The 13726-nt window shown below is 42.0% G+C and overlaps 1 protein-coding gene across 7 annotated transcripts in view; it reads right to left on the bottom strand.

Moving 5' to 3' along the window:
• MTSS1 (MTSS I-BAR domain containing 1) overlaps positions 1-13726 on the bottom strand; it is a 184392-nt gene that overhangs the window by 147845 nt on the left and 22821 nt on the right. For all 7 annotated transcript variants that reach the window (XM_010363908.2, XM_010363905.1, XM_030937547.1 and 4 more), the window contains exons 2-3: positions 10273-10334; positions 5679-5752 (exon numbers count right to left, since the gene is read on the bottom strand). In XM_010363908.2, the coding sequence (XP_010362210.1) occupies positions 5679-5752; positions 10273-10334 (136 nt within the window). The remainder of the gene's footprint in view (positions 1-5678; positions 5753-10272; positions 10335-13726) is intronic.

The raw sequence follows: 13726 nt of genomic DNA, 5'->3' as shown, positions 1-13726 counted from the left end.
GGCTTAATCTTACTTCCTCTACTTCCTTTGTCGTCAGAGCAAAAATTGGAAGCTCTAAAGATAATATAGAAAAGGAAATTTACACTGTCCAACTTCATTCATAGTTAATGAGCACCAAGGCAAGATTTAAAATCATAGAATATTAGAGCCAAAAAAAAATTACTTGTGATCATCTAGGCTCCTAGACCCTTTATAGGTGGGAAAATGGAAGCCCAGAGAAGGGAAATATTTACTCAAGATCAAATAGCTGCAAAGGCACAAAGTCAAACCTATGCATCCCAGATCCCAAGCTAGTGGTTACTCTAACTACCACATATAGACTTTTATTATTTCAACTACGTAGATTATTTTTTGTGCTACACAGATTTTTTTTTAATGCATTCAGGATCAAAATGGGGAATAAAATTTGAACACCTGTAAGCCTGTGTCCTTACACATCAGGGACTTGCACGGAGTACGGAGTGGATGATACACTCCCTCTTAGTCAGCACTGGCCCATCCTGGCCACTGTGCCATCTGCTTGTGTCAGCAAGGGCCTTTGAAGAGCAGTGTTGTGTGACTCTCCTTTTCATCTGCCTGTGTGCCTCTGTAATTACTTTTATGGTTTTGAACAACCATCTCAGGAAAGTTTAGATGATAATACATCCAATGCCTGAGGAAGACATTTCAGATTCTCAGAAGGAAGGAAATGGATCCAGGCAGACTAGATCATCTTTAATGTCCAGATTCTTTAAGTTGTTACCCTAAAAAGTAGGCATGATTTTAAGACTGAAAATCAGGATAGCTACCCTTTATTGAATGTGTACCATGGGCTGGGCTCTGTTCTGAGTGGTTTATGTGTATTAAGTCTTTTTATTCTCACCATAGCCTATGTGGTAGGTACTTATCATCTTTTTCTTAATTTCCTTAATTTTCCTTTTCTTATTTTTTTAAGTAGCCCAGACAAATGCATGCCACTCAGTTCAAATATTTCTCAGCTCCTGTGAGAGCCACATGCTGGTCCATTATGGATGTGAAGGAAGCAGAGACTCTGCTCCAGAAAGCCTTGGGTTCCATGTCTACCAGATACCTAGAAACCAATTCTTTGTGTCTAATAATACAGAAAATGGTACTTTCATATTTAAAACAAATTGTATATTTCATCCAGTGTCTAAAATCAACAAAATATGGAACTCTGTCTAGTGCTAATAAACTGGAATTCCATTATAGTTTAATTATTAACACAAATACACACATTATAATATCCACTTACACACTTTCATTTAAAAAACAATGAAAGCAATTAAGTTCTAACATATTTCCACATTCTGTTGAACAATAGGTACATAACGACTAGACTGATTTTGCTCTTATACTGACTAGTTTGCAAAGTTTTTCCTAAGTAAATTTTATTAATAGCTAGTGCAAAAGATTTCCTATAAAGGACAAAGACCACTCAAAGCTGTTTCCTTTTGGAAACAATATGAGATGCTAATATTTTGGAAACCAGAGCAACCTGCTTGCTTGAAATTCTGGGCACTTGCCCAGAAGAGATGTACTTAATAATAATTGTAATTCCCTCCTACCACTTCCATCATGAGAGACTTTTAAAAAAAAAACATGTAAAGGCTCTAAGCAAGGGAGTGAACCAAGGATACTCTTTCTGGAGAGGGTAGATATCAAATCACAAACTCTGTTAGAGTCACCGCCTACACCAACCCTAAGCCAAAATCTATTTGCTGCTGACCAAAACAGCTTGAAGCACTTTTTACAGATTATCATTTCCCTGGTGATCCATACATCATTAAAAATAGATCACTTGTAGGACTCCAAAAGGATATATACTTGGGCATTCATTGCAGCAGATCTTGTAGTAGCAAATATCTGGAGATAACCTAAATATCTATCAATAGAATAATGATTCAACTGTGCTATATTCAGACAGTGCTATATTCAGACAGTGCTATATTCAGAAATTCCATTTGGCCGCTAGAAAGAATCAGGTGGATCTATAGGTACTGGAAAGGTAACTATAATATGCTATGCTGTAAAAAGCACAGGAACAATGTTTGTTAGGGGCTACCTTCTGAAAAAGGTCACACAGGTATATTTTATTCCATGTGTCATTCCACGTATTGTGGAAAACTAGTTTTTTGTTTTTTGTTTTCTCCCAGGCATGTTTGTTTATATATGCAAAAACATCTGCAAATGACACTAAACCCAACTCCTGGGAGGGGCGGGGAGGTGGGGAGGGTAGATTTTACTTTATACACTTACTTCAATTTTTTTTTTCTTTTGGACACAAAGTCTTGCTCTGTCGCCCAGGCTGGAGTGCAGTGGTACAATCTCGGCTCACTGCAACCTTCACCTCCCAAGTTCAAATGATTCTCCTGCCTCAGCCTCTCGAGTAGCTGGGATTACAGGTGCCCGCCCCTATGCCTGGCTGATTTTTATATTTTTAGTAGAGACAGGATTTCACCATATTGGTCAGGGTGGTCTCGAACTCCTGCCCTCAGGTAATCCACCCGCCTCAGCCTCCCAAATGCTGGGATTACAGGTGTGAGTCACCACACCCAGCCTATTTATTTCAATTTTTTAAACTAAAGAGAATGTTCTATTTTTTAAATTTTTAAGCAAAAATTAATAAAAGTCACTTCTGACACTTATTAAGAAGGATATTCAAGTTTCTCTTATCTCTGTAAAATATACCTTCTTTCTATCACCCATATACTTTTAGGTCATTTGAGAGTTCTCACACTCCCACATTCAATGAAAATAGTAGTACATATGGATTTTAAACAGAAAGTATCTGGCATCACTAAAAATGATCTGAAATCCAATGGTCTAAAAATATGTCAAAGCAACCGGGTGTGGTGGCTCACGCCTGTAATCCCAGGACTTTGGGAGGCCGAGGCGGGTGGATCACGAGGTCAGGAGTTCGAGACCAGTCTGGCCAACATGATGAAATCCTGTCTCTACTAAAAATACAAAAATTAGCCAGGCATGATGGTGGGCGCCTGTAATCTCACCTACTTGGGAGGCTGAGGCAGGAGAATCACTTGAACCCGAGAGGCAGAGGTTGCAGTGAGCTGACATCACGCCATTGCACTCCAGCCTAGTTGACAAGAGCAAGATTCTGCCTCAAAAAAAAAAAAAAGTCAAAGCAGGGGTTTGTTCACTATGAGATTATTTGCCTTTGGTGAAATACATCACCCTCCAAACTACTACTCTACCCCCATCACTTCTGCAGTGAGGCTCTTTGGTTTCTTTTTGCACAAATAATGGCTGTTTTTCTTCCCTTCAAAGATGACAATGTCCAGACCCTCCAGTGTCCCGCCAGGAACCATTCTGGGAGCAGTATCTTCAAAATCCCAGGTCCCCACTACAGGAACTTATGGACAATCTGGGGATCTCTTTCCAGTCCATCTATAGGATCCATCCAAGAATTAAACATTAAAATACAAAAACATTATTATCATAGAGCCTCAAACAAGCAATGCCAGATATCTAAGTTCCTTAAAACAGTAGAGCAGCTTTCTTAAAAAAAAGACACATTCTGGGCCAGGCACGGTGGCTCACGCCTGTAATCCCAGCACTATGGGAGGCCGAGGTGGGCAGATCACTTGAGGTCAGGAGTTGGAGACTAGCCTGGCTAACATGGTGAAACCCCATCTCTACTAAAAATACAAAAATTAGTTGGGCATGGTGGCACATGCCTGTAATCCCAGCTACACGGGAGGTCGAGGCAGGAGAATTGCTTGAATCTGGGGAGGCGGAGGTTGCAGTGAGCCAAGACTGCACCACTGCATTTCAGCCTGAGAGGCAGAGCGAGATTCTGCCGGGAAAAAAAAAAAAAAAAAACCTATTCTGATGGCTATTACAGAAAGATATCAATATGGCTGGCAAGTCCAGTTCCAGACACTGCTGAAGTAGAAGAAAATATAAAATGCAATATTATTAACCCTGCAATGGTTTGCATATTAAGTTCTTCTTTACGGCTGTATTTTCTCAAGTTTCTATAACAGACACACATAAGCTATGGAATTTTGTTAAAGGACTTTTAAAAAGATACTGGTTAAGATCCACACCAAGTTGACATACTGGATGAAGAAACCATGGTTCTAATTTCTCTGTTGCATTCTCCACGGGAACGTTGTAAAACCCTGTTGGCATCCTGGAAATGAGAAATGTTACCTGCCCTAGGAAAACCTCCTCCACTCCCTGAGTTAATTGCTCACTGTTCTATATTCCCCAGCACTTTGTTCTACAACGATTACCATACCAAACATATTATTTCTATGCTGAAATTCTTTATTTACACATCTCATTTTCCCCACTCAATTGTAAGCCCCTCCAGGACAAGGAGAGTCATATTGCTTTTTGTGGTCCCATGATAGTGCCTGAAATAAAAGGAGTTTGTTCAATGAATGAGAAGGGTTCTTGCTGCAAATTCATTCAAATATTTAATTAAGCACCCGTGATAAATGAGTATCACTGCACTGAAGGTACCCATCAGGTGGTTCAGAGAAACTTTCATGTGCCTGGGAGCAGTCCCCAACACTTGCCAACCCAAATTTACCAATGTCACCAAATTTACCAATGTCACCGCGACAATGAAAAGAACAGGCCTATAGCTGCCGGTGCAACAAGGAGACCCAGAAAGACAACGCAAAGTAAGAGGCAGGAGAGAGTAGCTGCATTGCAAGGAAAAGGAAAGCACCCTCCTCCCTTTGAATAGGGGAACCATCTGTTACTGGTCATGTTGCATGCATTTCTTTTCTTTTCCTTTTTTTTTTTTTTTTTCTTTTTTTTTTTGAGACAGAGTCTCACTGTTGCCCAGGCTGGAGTGCTAATTTTTGTATTTTTAGTAGAGATGGGGTTTCGCCATGTTGGCCAGGTTAGTCTCGAACTCCTGACCTCAAGTGATCTACCTCGGATCTCTTGCCTCGGCCTCCCAAAGTGCTGGGATTACAGGCATGAGCCACTGCACCCAACCATAATGTTGCATTTCTAAAGATGGTCAGGCATATGGGGCATTCATTTTCTTTTTATACTTTTCACATGTTATAAATAACCTTTCTATGATTCAGTACTTGCTGAAGCCATTAAATTTTTTTCATTGATTTAATAAACATACTTTAAACATCTCCTATGCTCTAGGCACTATGTTTTGGGGTTGCAGATGTGAATAAGTCATAGTCTCTATCTCAACAGGTTTGCAGTCAAATGTGAGGGACACATAAATAGATACAACACAATGAGATCCTTATTTTAAAAGGGTTCCTCATTTTATGGAAACTCAGAAAAATGGTCTATCCAATCATTCATACTGCTTCCCATTTCACGAGCAAACAAGGAAAACTCATGTAAGGAGGAAAACACAAATTGCAACCAAAGGCATAGCTCAAGGTTCCACAACCAGCACGTCATTAAAGTGATCAAAAGATCCATCAAGCCAACTCATGCAGAAACAGTGGTTCACTTTCTTCCTTTTTCATTCTTCTTCACGTGTGCTTTATTATCGGGAAAACTAGTTGCAACTTCTAATATGTGGAATCCCACAGAGTTTTAAAAAATGGGAAAATACGAGTCAGCTCAGCTCTGATAACTTAAACTGCATCTTCTTGTGCAGCCACCCCAGGGGAAGACACCACGTGCTGAATGCAGTTAACGCTGGGAGTCAGCCTCCATCTGCTTACCACGTGTGTTGGTGGCCATGTCCGCCACTTTCTGAAAGGCGTCCAAGAAGGCAGCTGCTGCTACTACTGTTGTCCTGAAATGCAAACAGATAACAAAAGCATGAGGAATGTCTCTCCCTAGCAAATTCATTACTGCTCAAGGCCTAAAACCTCTGCTAAGGAGTTCATGTAACCTTCCTCCAGAAATAACTCAACTGAGCATGGACAACCATTGGCTTGTTGAACCCACTTTTTCCCAAGTACTCCACTCAAATAATATCCAGTTCATTTGGTGTTAAATGCTAGTAGCCCTTCCCATTCCATTTCATCTGACTGTATAAAACCATTACCAGGGCCAGGCGTGGTGGCTCACCCCTGTATTCCTGGCACTTTGGGAGGCTGAGGCAGGTGGATTACTTGAGATCAGGAGTTCGAGACCAACCTAGCCAAGATGGTGAAACCCCGTGTCTACTAAAAATACAAAAAATTAGCCAGGCATGGTGGCATGCACCTATAATCCCAGCTACTTGGGAGGCTCAGGCAGGAGAATCACTTGAGCCCAGGAGGCAGAGGTTGCAGTGAGCCGAGATCACGACACTGCACTCCAGTCTAGGTGACAGAGCAAGACTCTGTCTCAAAAAAAAAAAACCAGAAAAACAAACAACAAAACCTATCATCAGGCAAAATTTTCTACAGGAGGAAAACAGAGGCATTTCTACCTAAAAGAAAAAATAAAACATTAAAAAATAGAAGTGGTAGAGGTGAAATTAATTTTGGAGTAGGAAAGCAATATATACATATGCACATTAGTTGGGGGAAGGAATCTGGGAGACAGATCATGTAGTTCAAACAGTTCGTTTTTAGGAACAGGAAAACGGAGGCCACAAATACAAGGCCACGAACACAGCCCTAGTTCATACCAGAGCTGGGCCAAGTATCCCAGCCTCATGACTCACAGGCTTAGGTTTGACTCACTATAAAACAAGATCCTGGCAGTGTGACTTTTCTCCCGAGATCCTGGTTATAATGAAACTGAGATACTACTGTTTCAACCGAATCTGCCAAATTCCTACAAGTTGAGAATGGGGAGAAGATACTATAGTCATTTATGTCCTAGAAATCATTCTGGGCTCTTCATATTTTTTTGGACACAAGATGCTCTGAGCCCCCTGTGGTCTACCGGTTCCAAAAGTCATGACATAAGGCACCATTCAGTGTAGTCAATACTCCAACCCAGGGCCATGGATTCCACACAAACAAGTCCCAGAACTAGAATTCAAGGACTTTACAATCAAACTTGTAACTAAATGTTAGTTTTCAAGTATTTCTTATATAACTCCAGTCTTTACTGAGTGTTCCTAGGGATGCAAAGTTGCTGAAGGAAGCATAACAATAAGGACTTGAAAGGGAAGATTTCAAAATAGAGAAAAATGAAACCAGCTGTAGTGGCTCATGTCTGTAATCCCAGCACTTTGGAAAGCTGAGGTGGGAGGATCACTTGAGCTCAGGAGTTTGAGACCAGCCTGGGCAACATACTAAGACTCCATCTCTACAAAAGAAAAAAAAGTGTTTTTAAATTAGCCAGGCACAGTGGTGCATGCCTGTAGTCCCAGCTACTCAGGAGGCTGAGGCGGGATGACTACTTGAGCCCAGGAGGTCAAGGGTGCAGTGAGCCATGGCTGCACCACTGTACTCCAGCCTAGGTGACAGAGCAATACCCTCTCTCAAAAAGAAAGAGAAAAGAAAAAAGAAAGAAAAAAGGAAAGGAATGGCCTTTAAACATAAGCAACAGTAGCTTTGAAACAAAAGGTTCCTGGAAGGTGCTGGAAGCAGATCCTGGGAAAATCTAGGCAACAGTCCCTTAGAGCCAAACTTCAAAATGAGGCCTGTTATTTTCCAGTAGAGCAACGAAACATTCTGCTCAAAATTTTTAAAAATAATGACATACACATACACAAAACCACTTTGAAGCATATTTTTTAAAGAGTTGACATCAAACACAAACCCTGGAAAAATTAGCTTTATCAAACATCTTGGGATTTATAAATAGCTGGTTCTGATTTACAATTAATATCTGACACAATGGCTGGATTTATTCTCATCCAACTCAACGCGAATCATCCAAATTTAATGAACCAGCTGTAGAGGTGTCTTGTGTATTACACAGTCACCAGGGCTCCACTGAAAATTAGGATGGTGATCAATTTCGAGGCTTTTAAATGGCAGTCATATTTCACTGTCTGACATAGTCACAAGACATCTTGGCCCTCTCTAATGGGGCAGAGCAAACTTGTAACCAACAGAAGCACAGAGGAGTGATTCAGCTTAAATATACCAAGGCTTCTATGCCTCTTCTGCAATCTAAACTTCATCCTTTTTCTAATACACAGAATTAAACCATGTGCATGAGGCCCCTATATTGCTCTCAGCCCTGTACTATTAGTTTAACAAAATAATAAAGAAATGGTCCCTGCCTTCAGGACAAAATATTGTTTAATAATATAAAATGTATCCTGTACCAGTAGGGATAGGTTAAGATTACTTTAAATTTTACTTTATATGTTTAAGACAGCTGATCCGTCCATTACTTTAAGCTTCAAGATCCTCACTGATAAAAGGGGAAGATAACAATTTTCTTGGTCTACCCTGAAAGCCTGCCAGACAGTTAAATGAGGCTGAATCTTAAAAAAGTAGGGGGAAATATATTTAAATGTTTTACTGTATTACTACAGGAGGAGACCTCCCACAGGATGGAGATGAAGTTACCTAAAATAAATGGTAATCATGGCAGACATGGAGGTGGGAGTAGATACAGCTAAATAAGGTGAGGCTGGTGAAGGACTCAGGTGAGGAGCCCTGAATCCTGAGCAGGGGAGGTGGGATCTGATCCAGCAGAAAGTAATTACAAGCGCTTAAGCAGGGCTTAAGTACAGGACTTGACAACTGGGGAAGGTACGGTATTCCAAGTTCACTGTCCATCCGAGGCTCCAGTTCATGGATGGAAATCCCAGGCCCCAAACAAAACTGAAGGAATGAAAGAAAAAAGACCCACCCTTCCCAAGTTCTTTAGTCTATAGGGCGCCATGGACCCTCCAGTCCTACAGCTAACACTCTGGGCAGTGACCCCTGGTGTCCACAGGCAAAGGCCCGAGAGCATCACATCACCCCTCTCCCACCTCTCTGTCGTCCACATGGCTATTTATCCTGGAAAACCCATGCCTGCCCTGTTCTCTGAATCATCTTCCTCCATCCAAACCAGCCAATGTCATCCCCTAAATGCCGTGAACCAGGACCATCAAAATAATTCCTTTTTAAAATGTCCTATCCTTCACGAAGCACCCACTAAGTGTAACTGCATCCCTTCACCACAATGATTTAAAAGGGTAGAGCTTTAACAAGAAGATGCCGACATACTTTCTATTTCATATCACATGATATATGAACAAGCACGAGACTAGGCGATCACAGCCCCTTAGAGCTCAGCACTGGATCTTGTTTAGGCAGCTTTACGGAGGCATAATTTACATACCATAAAATACACCCTTTTTCAGGGTATGAGTCAATGATTTTTAGTAAATTTGGAGTTGTACAACCATTACCACAATCCAATTATAGAACATTTCCACCAACCCAAAAGATCTATCTTACCCACTTGTCACTCTCCTTCTTCACCCTATCCCCAGGCAACCACTGATTGACATCACTCTATAGATATGCTTTTGATAGATATTTCATGTAAATGGAATTATACAATAGTCAACACAAGGTTTTATTTTATTTTAGATGGAGTCTTGCTCTTGTCGCCCAGGCTGCAGTGCAATGGCATGATCTCAGTTCACTGCAACCTCCACCTCCCAGGTTCAAGCGAGTCTCCTGCCTCAGCCTCCCAAGTAGCTGGGATTACAGGTACCCGTCACCATGCCCAGCTAATTTTTGTATTTTTAGTAGAGACGGGTTTTTGCCTTGTTGGCCAGTCTGGTCTCGAACTCCTGACCTTGTGACCCGCCTACCTCAGTCTCCCAAAGTGCTGGGATTACAGGCATGAGCCACCGCACCAATTTTAAACTCTAATGTGGAGTTAAAAAAAAACAACACAAGGTTTTAAACTCCATGTGGAGAGGCAGTAAGCAGAATGGAGAACATGGACTCAAGCCACAGAGCCAAATCCTTGCTCCGCCATTTACTAGTGATGTGACTATGGATAAGTTATTTAACTTTCCTGTGCCTCAGTTTCCTCATCAGTAAAATGGGGATAATAATAGCATGTACCTCATGGGGTTATGAGATTTAAACCATTAACAAATGCCTGGCACATAGCGAGCAACACAGAAATGTTACCTGTCGCTACCTTACATACAGTACCTACCTCATTTGACTCTCAAAATTCCTAAGGAAGGAGGCAAAGCAGACATGAATGAGTCCCATTTTACATATGGGAATCAGGACCCAGGATATATGGCTACATGTGATCATGCTCCAATCAGAACCCACCACATGCTTCCCTATCTGTAGCACTTCCTGAATCAACTCTAATCAATCTGTATTTTGGTCTGTCCCACTCCATCCTTGTCTGAGGATGTTGCCCTTTTCCTATAGAACACATGCTTCTACTTACCGAAGCTGGGACTGCAGCTTTCCTGCTTTGTTTATGAAATCTTCCCAAACTGGATAGCTCCCCTGCGACAAATCAAAGACATCAGTAAGTCACACTGCGACAGACATCTGATTACTACATTAACAGAACACCCAATTCCAATCATGCAGGGAACAATCTGTGTATGTTCTCTTCCTTTGCAGGTCTGCGATATGTTTCCTGGATTCTATATACATGTATTGGCTCAGGAATCAGTTTAGAATGTGCTCAGTTCCTGTAATCTTATAAATACTACAAACATCAACTGAACTAGTTTGGCAGAACCTCACACATACACTTTTGAGTTGTTAGATGGTGGATCCAAATTTAAGGTGTACAGAACATGTAAGGTTCCACCCTGAACCACCTGCTCATGCAACATGGCCCTGGCTGTTCTCCCCCTTGCCCCAAACAGCACAAGGGAGGGAACTGGAGTGCTTAGGGCTCTTCCCCAGGACAAGTGGTTACAGAAAGCATTAATTAGATTATCAGAATCTCAAGGTTAGAAAGTTACCTAATGCAGCAGCTCATCTGATGGCTGAAGCCCAACACCTAGGGACAGCATAGCAACAGGTGGTTCCCCAACACACTTCAGCTAACAGGGAACTCATCACCTTCCCAGGGTAGCCCATTATCAGCTACCCTGTCCTTGATGTTCATGCAGTTCTAGCTGTAACCTTCTGGGAGACCTCAGTTAAGATCAATAATCCTGCCTCCACATGAAGTCTTTTCAAAATTCAGTTTCACATCCAACCCCATTTCTCCCCGGGACCCTGCTTCACACCCCGACAGCATCCCAGAGACACCCATCGTGTCTCTCTACTCTTCCTCTAAGTATGGTGCACAGACACAAACTCAAATCTGCAGGTGCAAGTCCGACAGGGCAAAGCAGAGCGGGGACCGACATCTCCCTTCCTACACATGTTAAATTTATATCAAGATCAAACAGCCCACCAACCAAGAGGTGACTCAAAATCAACCCAGAAAAGGTGAAACAATGGGCTGAGAAGTGGTGTGTGGCATTGATCATTTAAGTACAGAACTAAGGGCCGGGCGCCGTGGCTTACAGTTGTAATTCCAACACTTTAGGAGGCCAAGGTGGGTGGACCGCTTAAGGCCAGGAGATCGAGATCAGCCCAGCCAACGTGGTGAAACCCAGTCTCTACCAAAAATACAAAAATTAGCCAGGCATGGCGGCGCATGCCTGTAGTCCCAGCTACTCAGGAGGCTGAGGCATGAGAATCACCTGAGCCTGGGAGACAGAGGTTACGGTGAGCTGAGATCATATCACTGCACTCCAGCCTGGGCAACAGAGCAAGGCTCTGTCTCAAAAAACAAAATAAAATAAAATAAAACAAAACTAAGACTAAACAACTGGGGATTATGTTTGCAGAATAGAGTGTAAATGTTATGAACCTTGACAAGGTAAAAACAATATATGCCACCTCTTGGTTTCCTTGTTAAGGAAAGGAGGAAGAAATTATAATGAGGTTAATCAACTCATCTTTCATTACAGAAGACCAATCAAAACTGTCTAAAACTGCAACCCAGCTAAAACATAACAGTTTTACCTTCCTAATGGTATTAATCATCATTTTTTCTTACCCTTAGAGCAGGTTCTCAGCCTCAACACTACAGACATTTGGGGCCAGAAAATTCTTTGTCTTGGGGGCTGTTCTGCACATTTAAGATGTTTAGCAGTATCCCTATCTTCCATTGACTAGATGCCGGTGTTCCCCCACCCCCTATTTGGGACAACCAAAAATGAGACATTGCCAGATGGCCCCTAGGGGACAAAATCACGCCCAGTCAAGAACCACTGCTTTAAGGCACATCAGAGAAATCAACTTAAAGAAAGTGGTGAAGAACCAATTACAGTATTACTTCACTTCAGTTTCATTTTCTTCTGCTAAATAAGTACAACTAAGTATGTTTTTTCAAAAGATCATGCATAGCACTCATTATAACAAGGAACACCTTGTTATAGAATTGCCTATTTATATACTTCTGTAGTTGTCAATTCTGTCTGAAAATGTACATAGAGATATCTGGAAAACTGTCTACAAAATATTAAAACAGGTTACTTCTGGGAGTTAAAATCTAGACCAATGTGTTGCTTTCTCCTTTGTACTTTCCTTTATGGCTAGAGTCTTGTGAGTTTTCTTTATAAGGGTCATGTATCATTTTAATGAAAACAATAAAGTCACTACATTTTTTAAAACTTCAGATCAAATTAGAGGTTCTGGCAACAACAGCACCATGAATTTACAATCCACCCAAACTCTAAAGTCTGTTTCACACATGCTACTAGATCACATCCATCAGTTCTGCCTTCATGCATTTGAGACCTGCTTGGCCCAAGTGCAGGTTTCTGGATTTATCCCTCTAAGTGGCAATTCGCCCCTACGGAAAACTAAGTTACAGCTGGGCAAGAATCCTGGTTGGCTGGCTGGCTCCTGGCAGAGGTCCTTTGGCAGCTACACCTGAGCTACTGTCAACCAACACCTGTGTGAGGGTCTTGTTTTCCCCCCCCCCCCCCCCCCCGCCCCGCCACCGACATAGCCTCCGTCCCCAGTTTGTGCCCTGGGGGTTACTTCCACCCAAAAGCAAAACTGTACATTAACTTATGTCAAATGAAAACTTGTGAGAGAGCTCAGGCTATCAATGAAGGCCCATCAAGACATAGTGGAAACTCCAATTACGATACCCAACATACATATCATTTTTTTAATCCAGTCCAGATAAGAACGCCCTGTGTACACCTACATCCAATTAAAGAGATAAGGGCCAAGATCAGAGTCCTCAGGATGGCCACTGGAGATCTCTGTCCAGAGGGACAGCAGTTGGCACCTCTAAGAACACAAAGGTTCAAGCAACCAATAGCAGCTTCATCTGACCATTCCTTCTCTTTCTGAGCCACAAGACATGACGAAAAGCTTTCAGAGAAATCTGAGCACATTCAGAAACACTGCTCACCTACTTCTAGGCAAAGGTGCCACCATCTCTCAGCTACACAAGGAAGAAGGACCAGAGAACCAGACCTTCCTCTCTCAAACACCAACCACTCCCATTCAGGGAGCCCTGGAGAAATATTATTAAGATGATCAAAGTATTTCTTAAGAAAAAGGTGGGCCGGGGCAGTGGCTCACACCTGTAATCCTAGCACTTTGGGAAGCCGAGGCAGGAGGATCACTTGAGCCCAGGAGTTCGAGACCAGCCTGGACAACATGGTGAGACCCCCATCTCTAAAAAAAAAAAAAAAAAAAAAAAAACACCCCAGGCCAGTCACAATGGCTCACGCCTGTAATCCCAGCATTTTGGGAAGCTGAGGCAAGTGGATCAGGAGGTCAGGAGTTCAAGACCAGCCTGGCCAAGATGGTGAAACCCATCTCTACTAAAAATACAAAAATTAGCTTGGCATGATAGCAGGCACCTG

The sequence above is a fragment of the Rhinopithecus roxellana genome, chromosome 9 (genome assembly GCF_007565055.1).
Source record: "Rhinopithecus roxellana isolate Shanxi Qingling chromosome 9, ASM756505v1, whole genome shotgun sequence".
Taxonomy (NCBI): Eukaryota; Metazoa; Chordata; class Mammalia; order Primates; family Cercopithecidae; genus Rhinopithecus; species Rhinopithecus roxellana.
The sequence above is the reverse complement of the archived record's forward strand: the minus strand, read 5'-3'. Positions and strand labels throughout refer to the sequence as shown.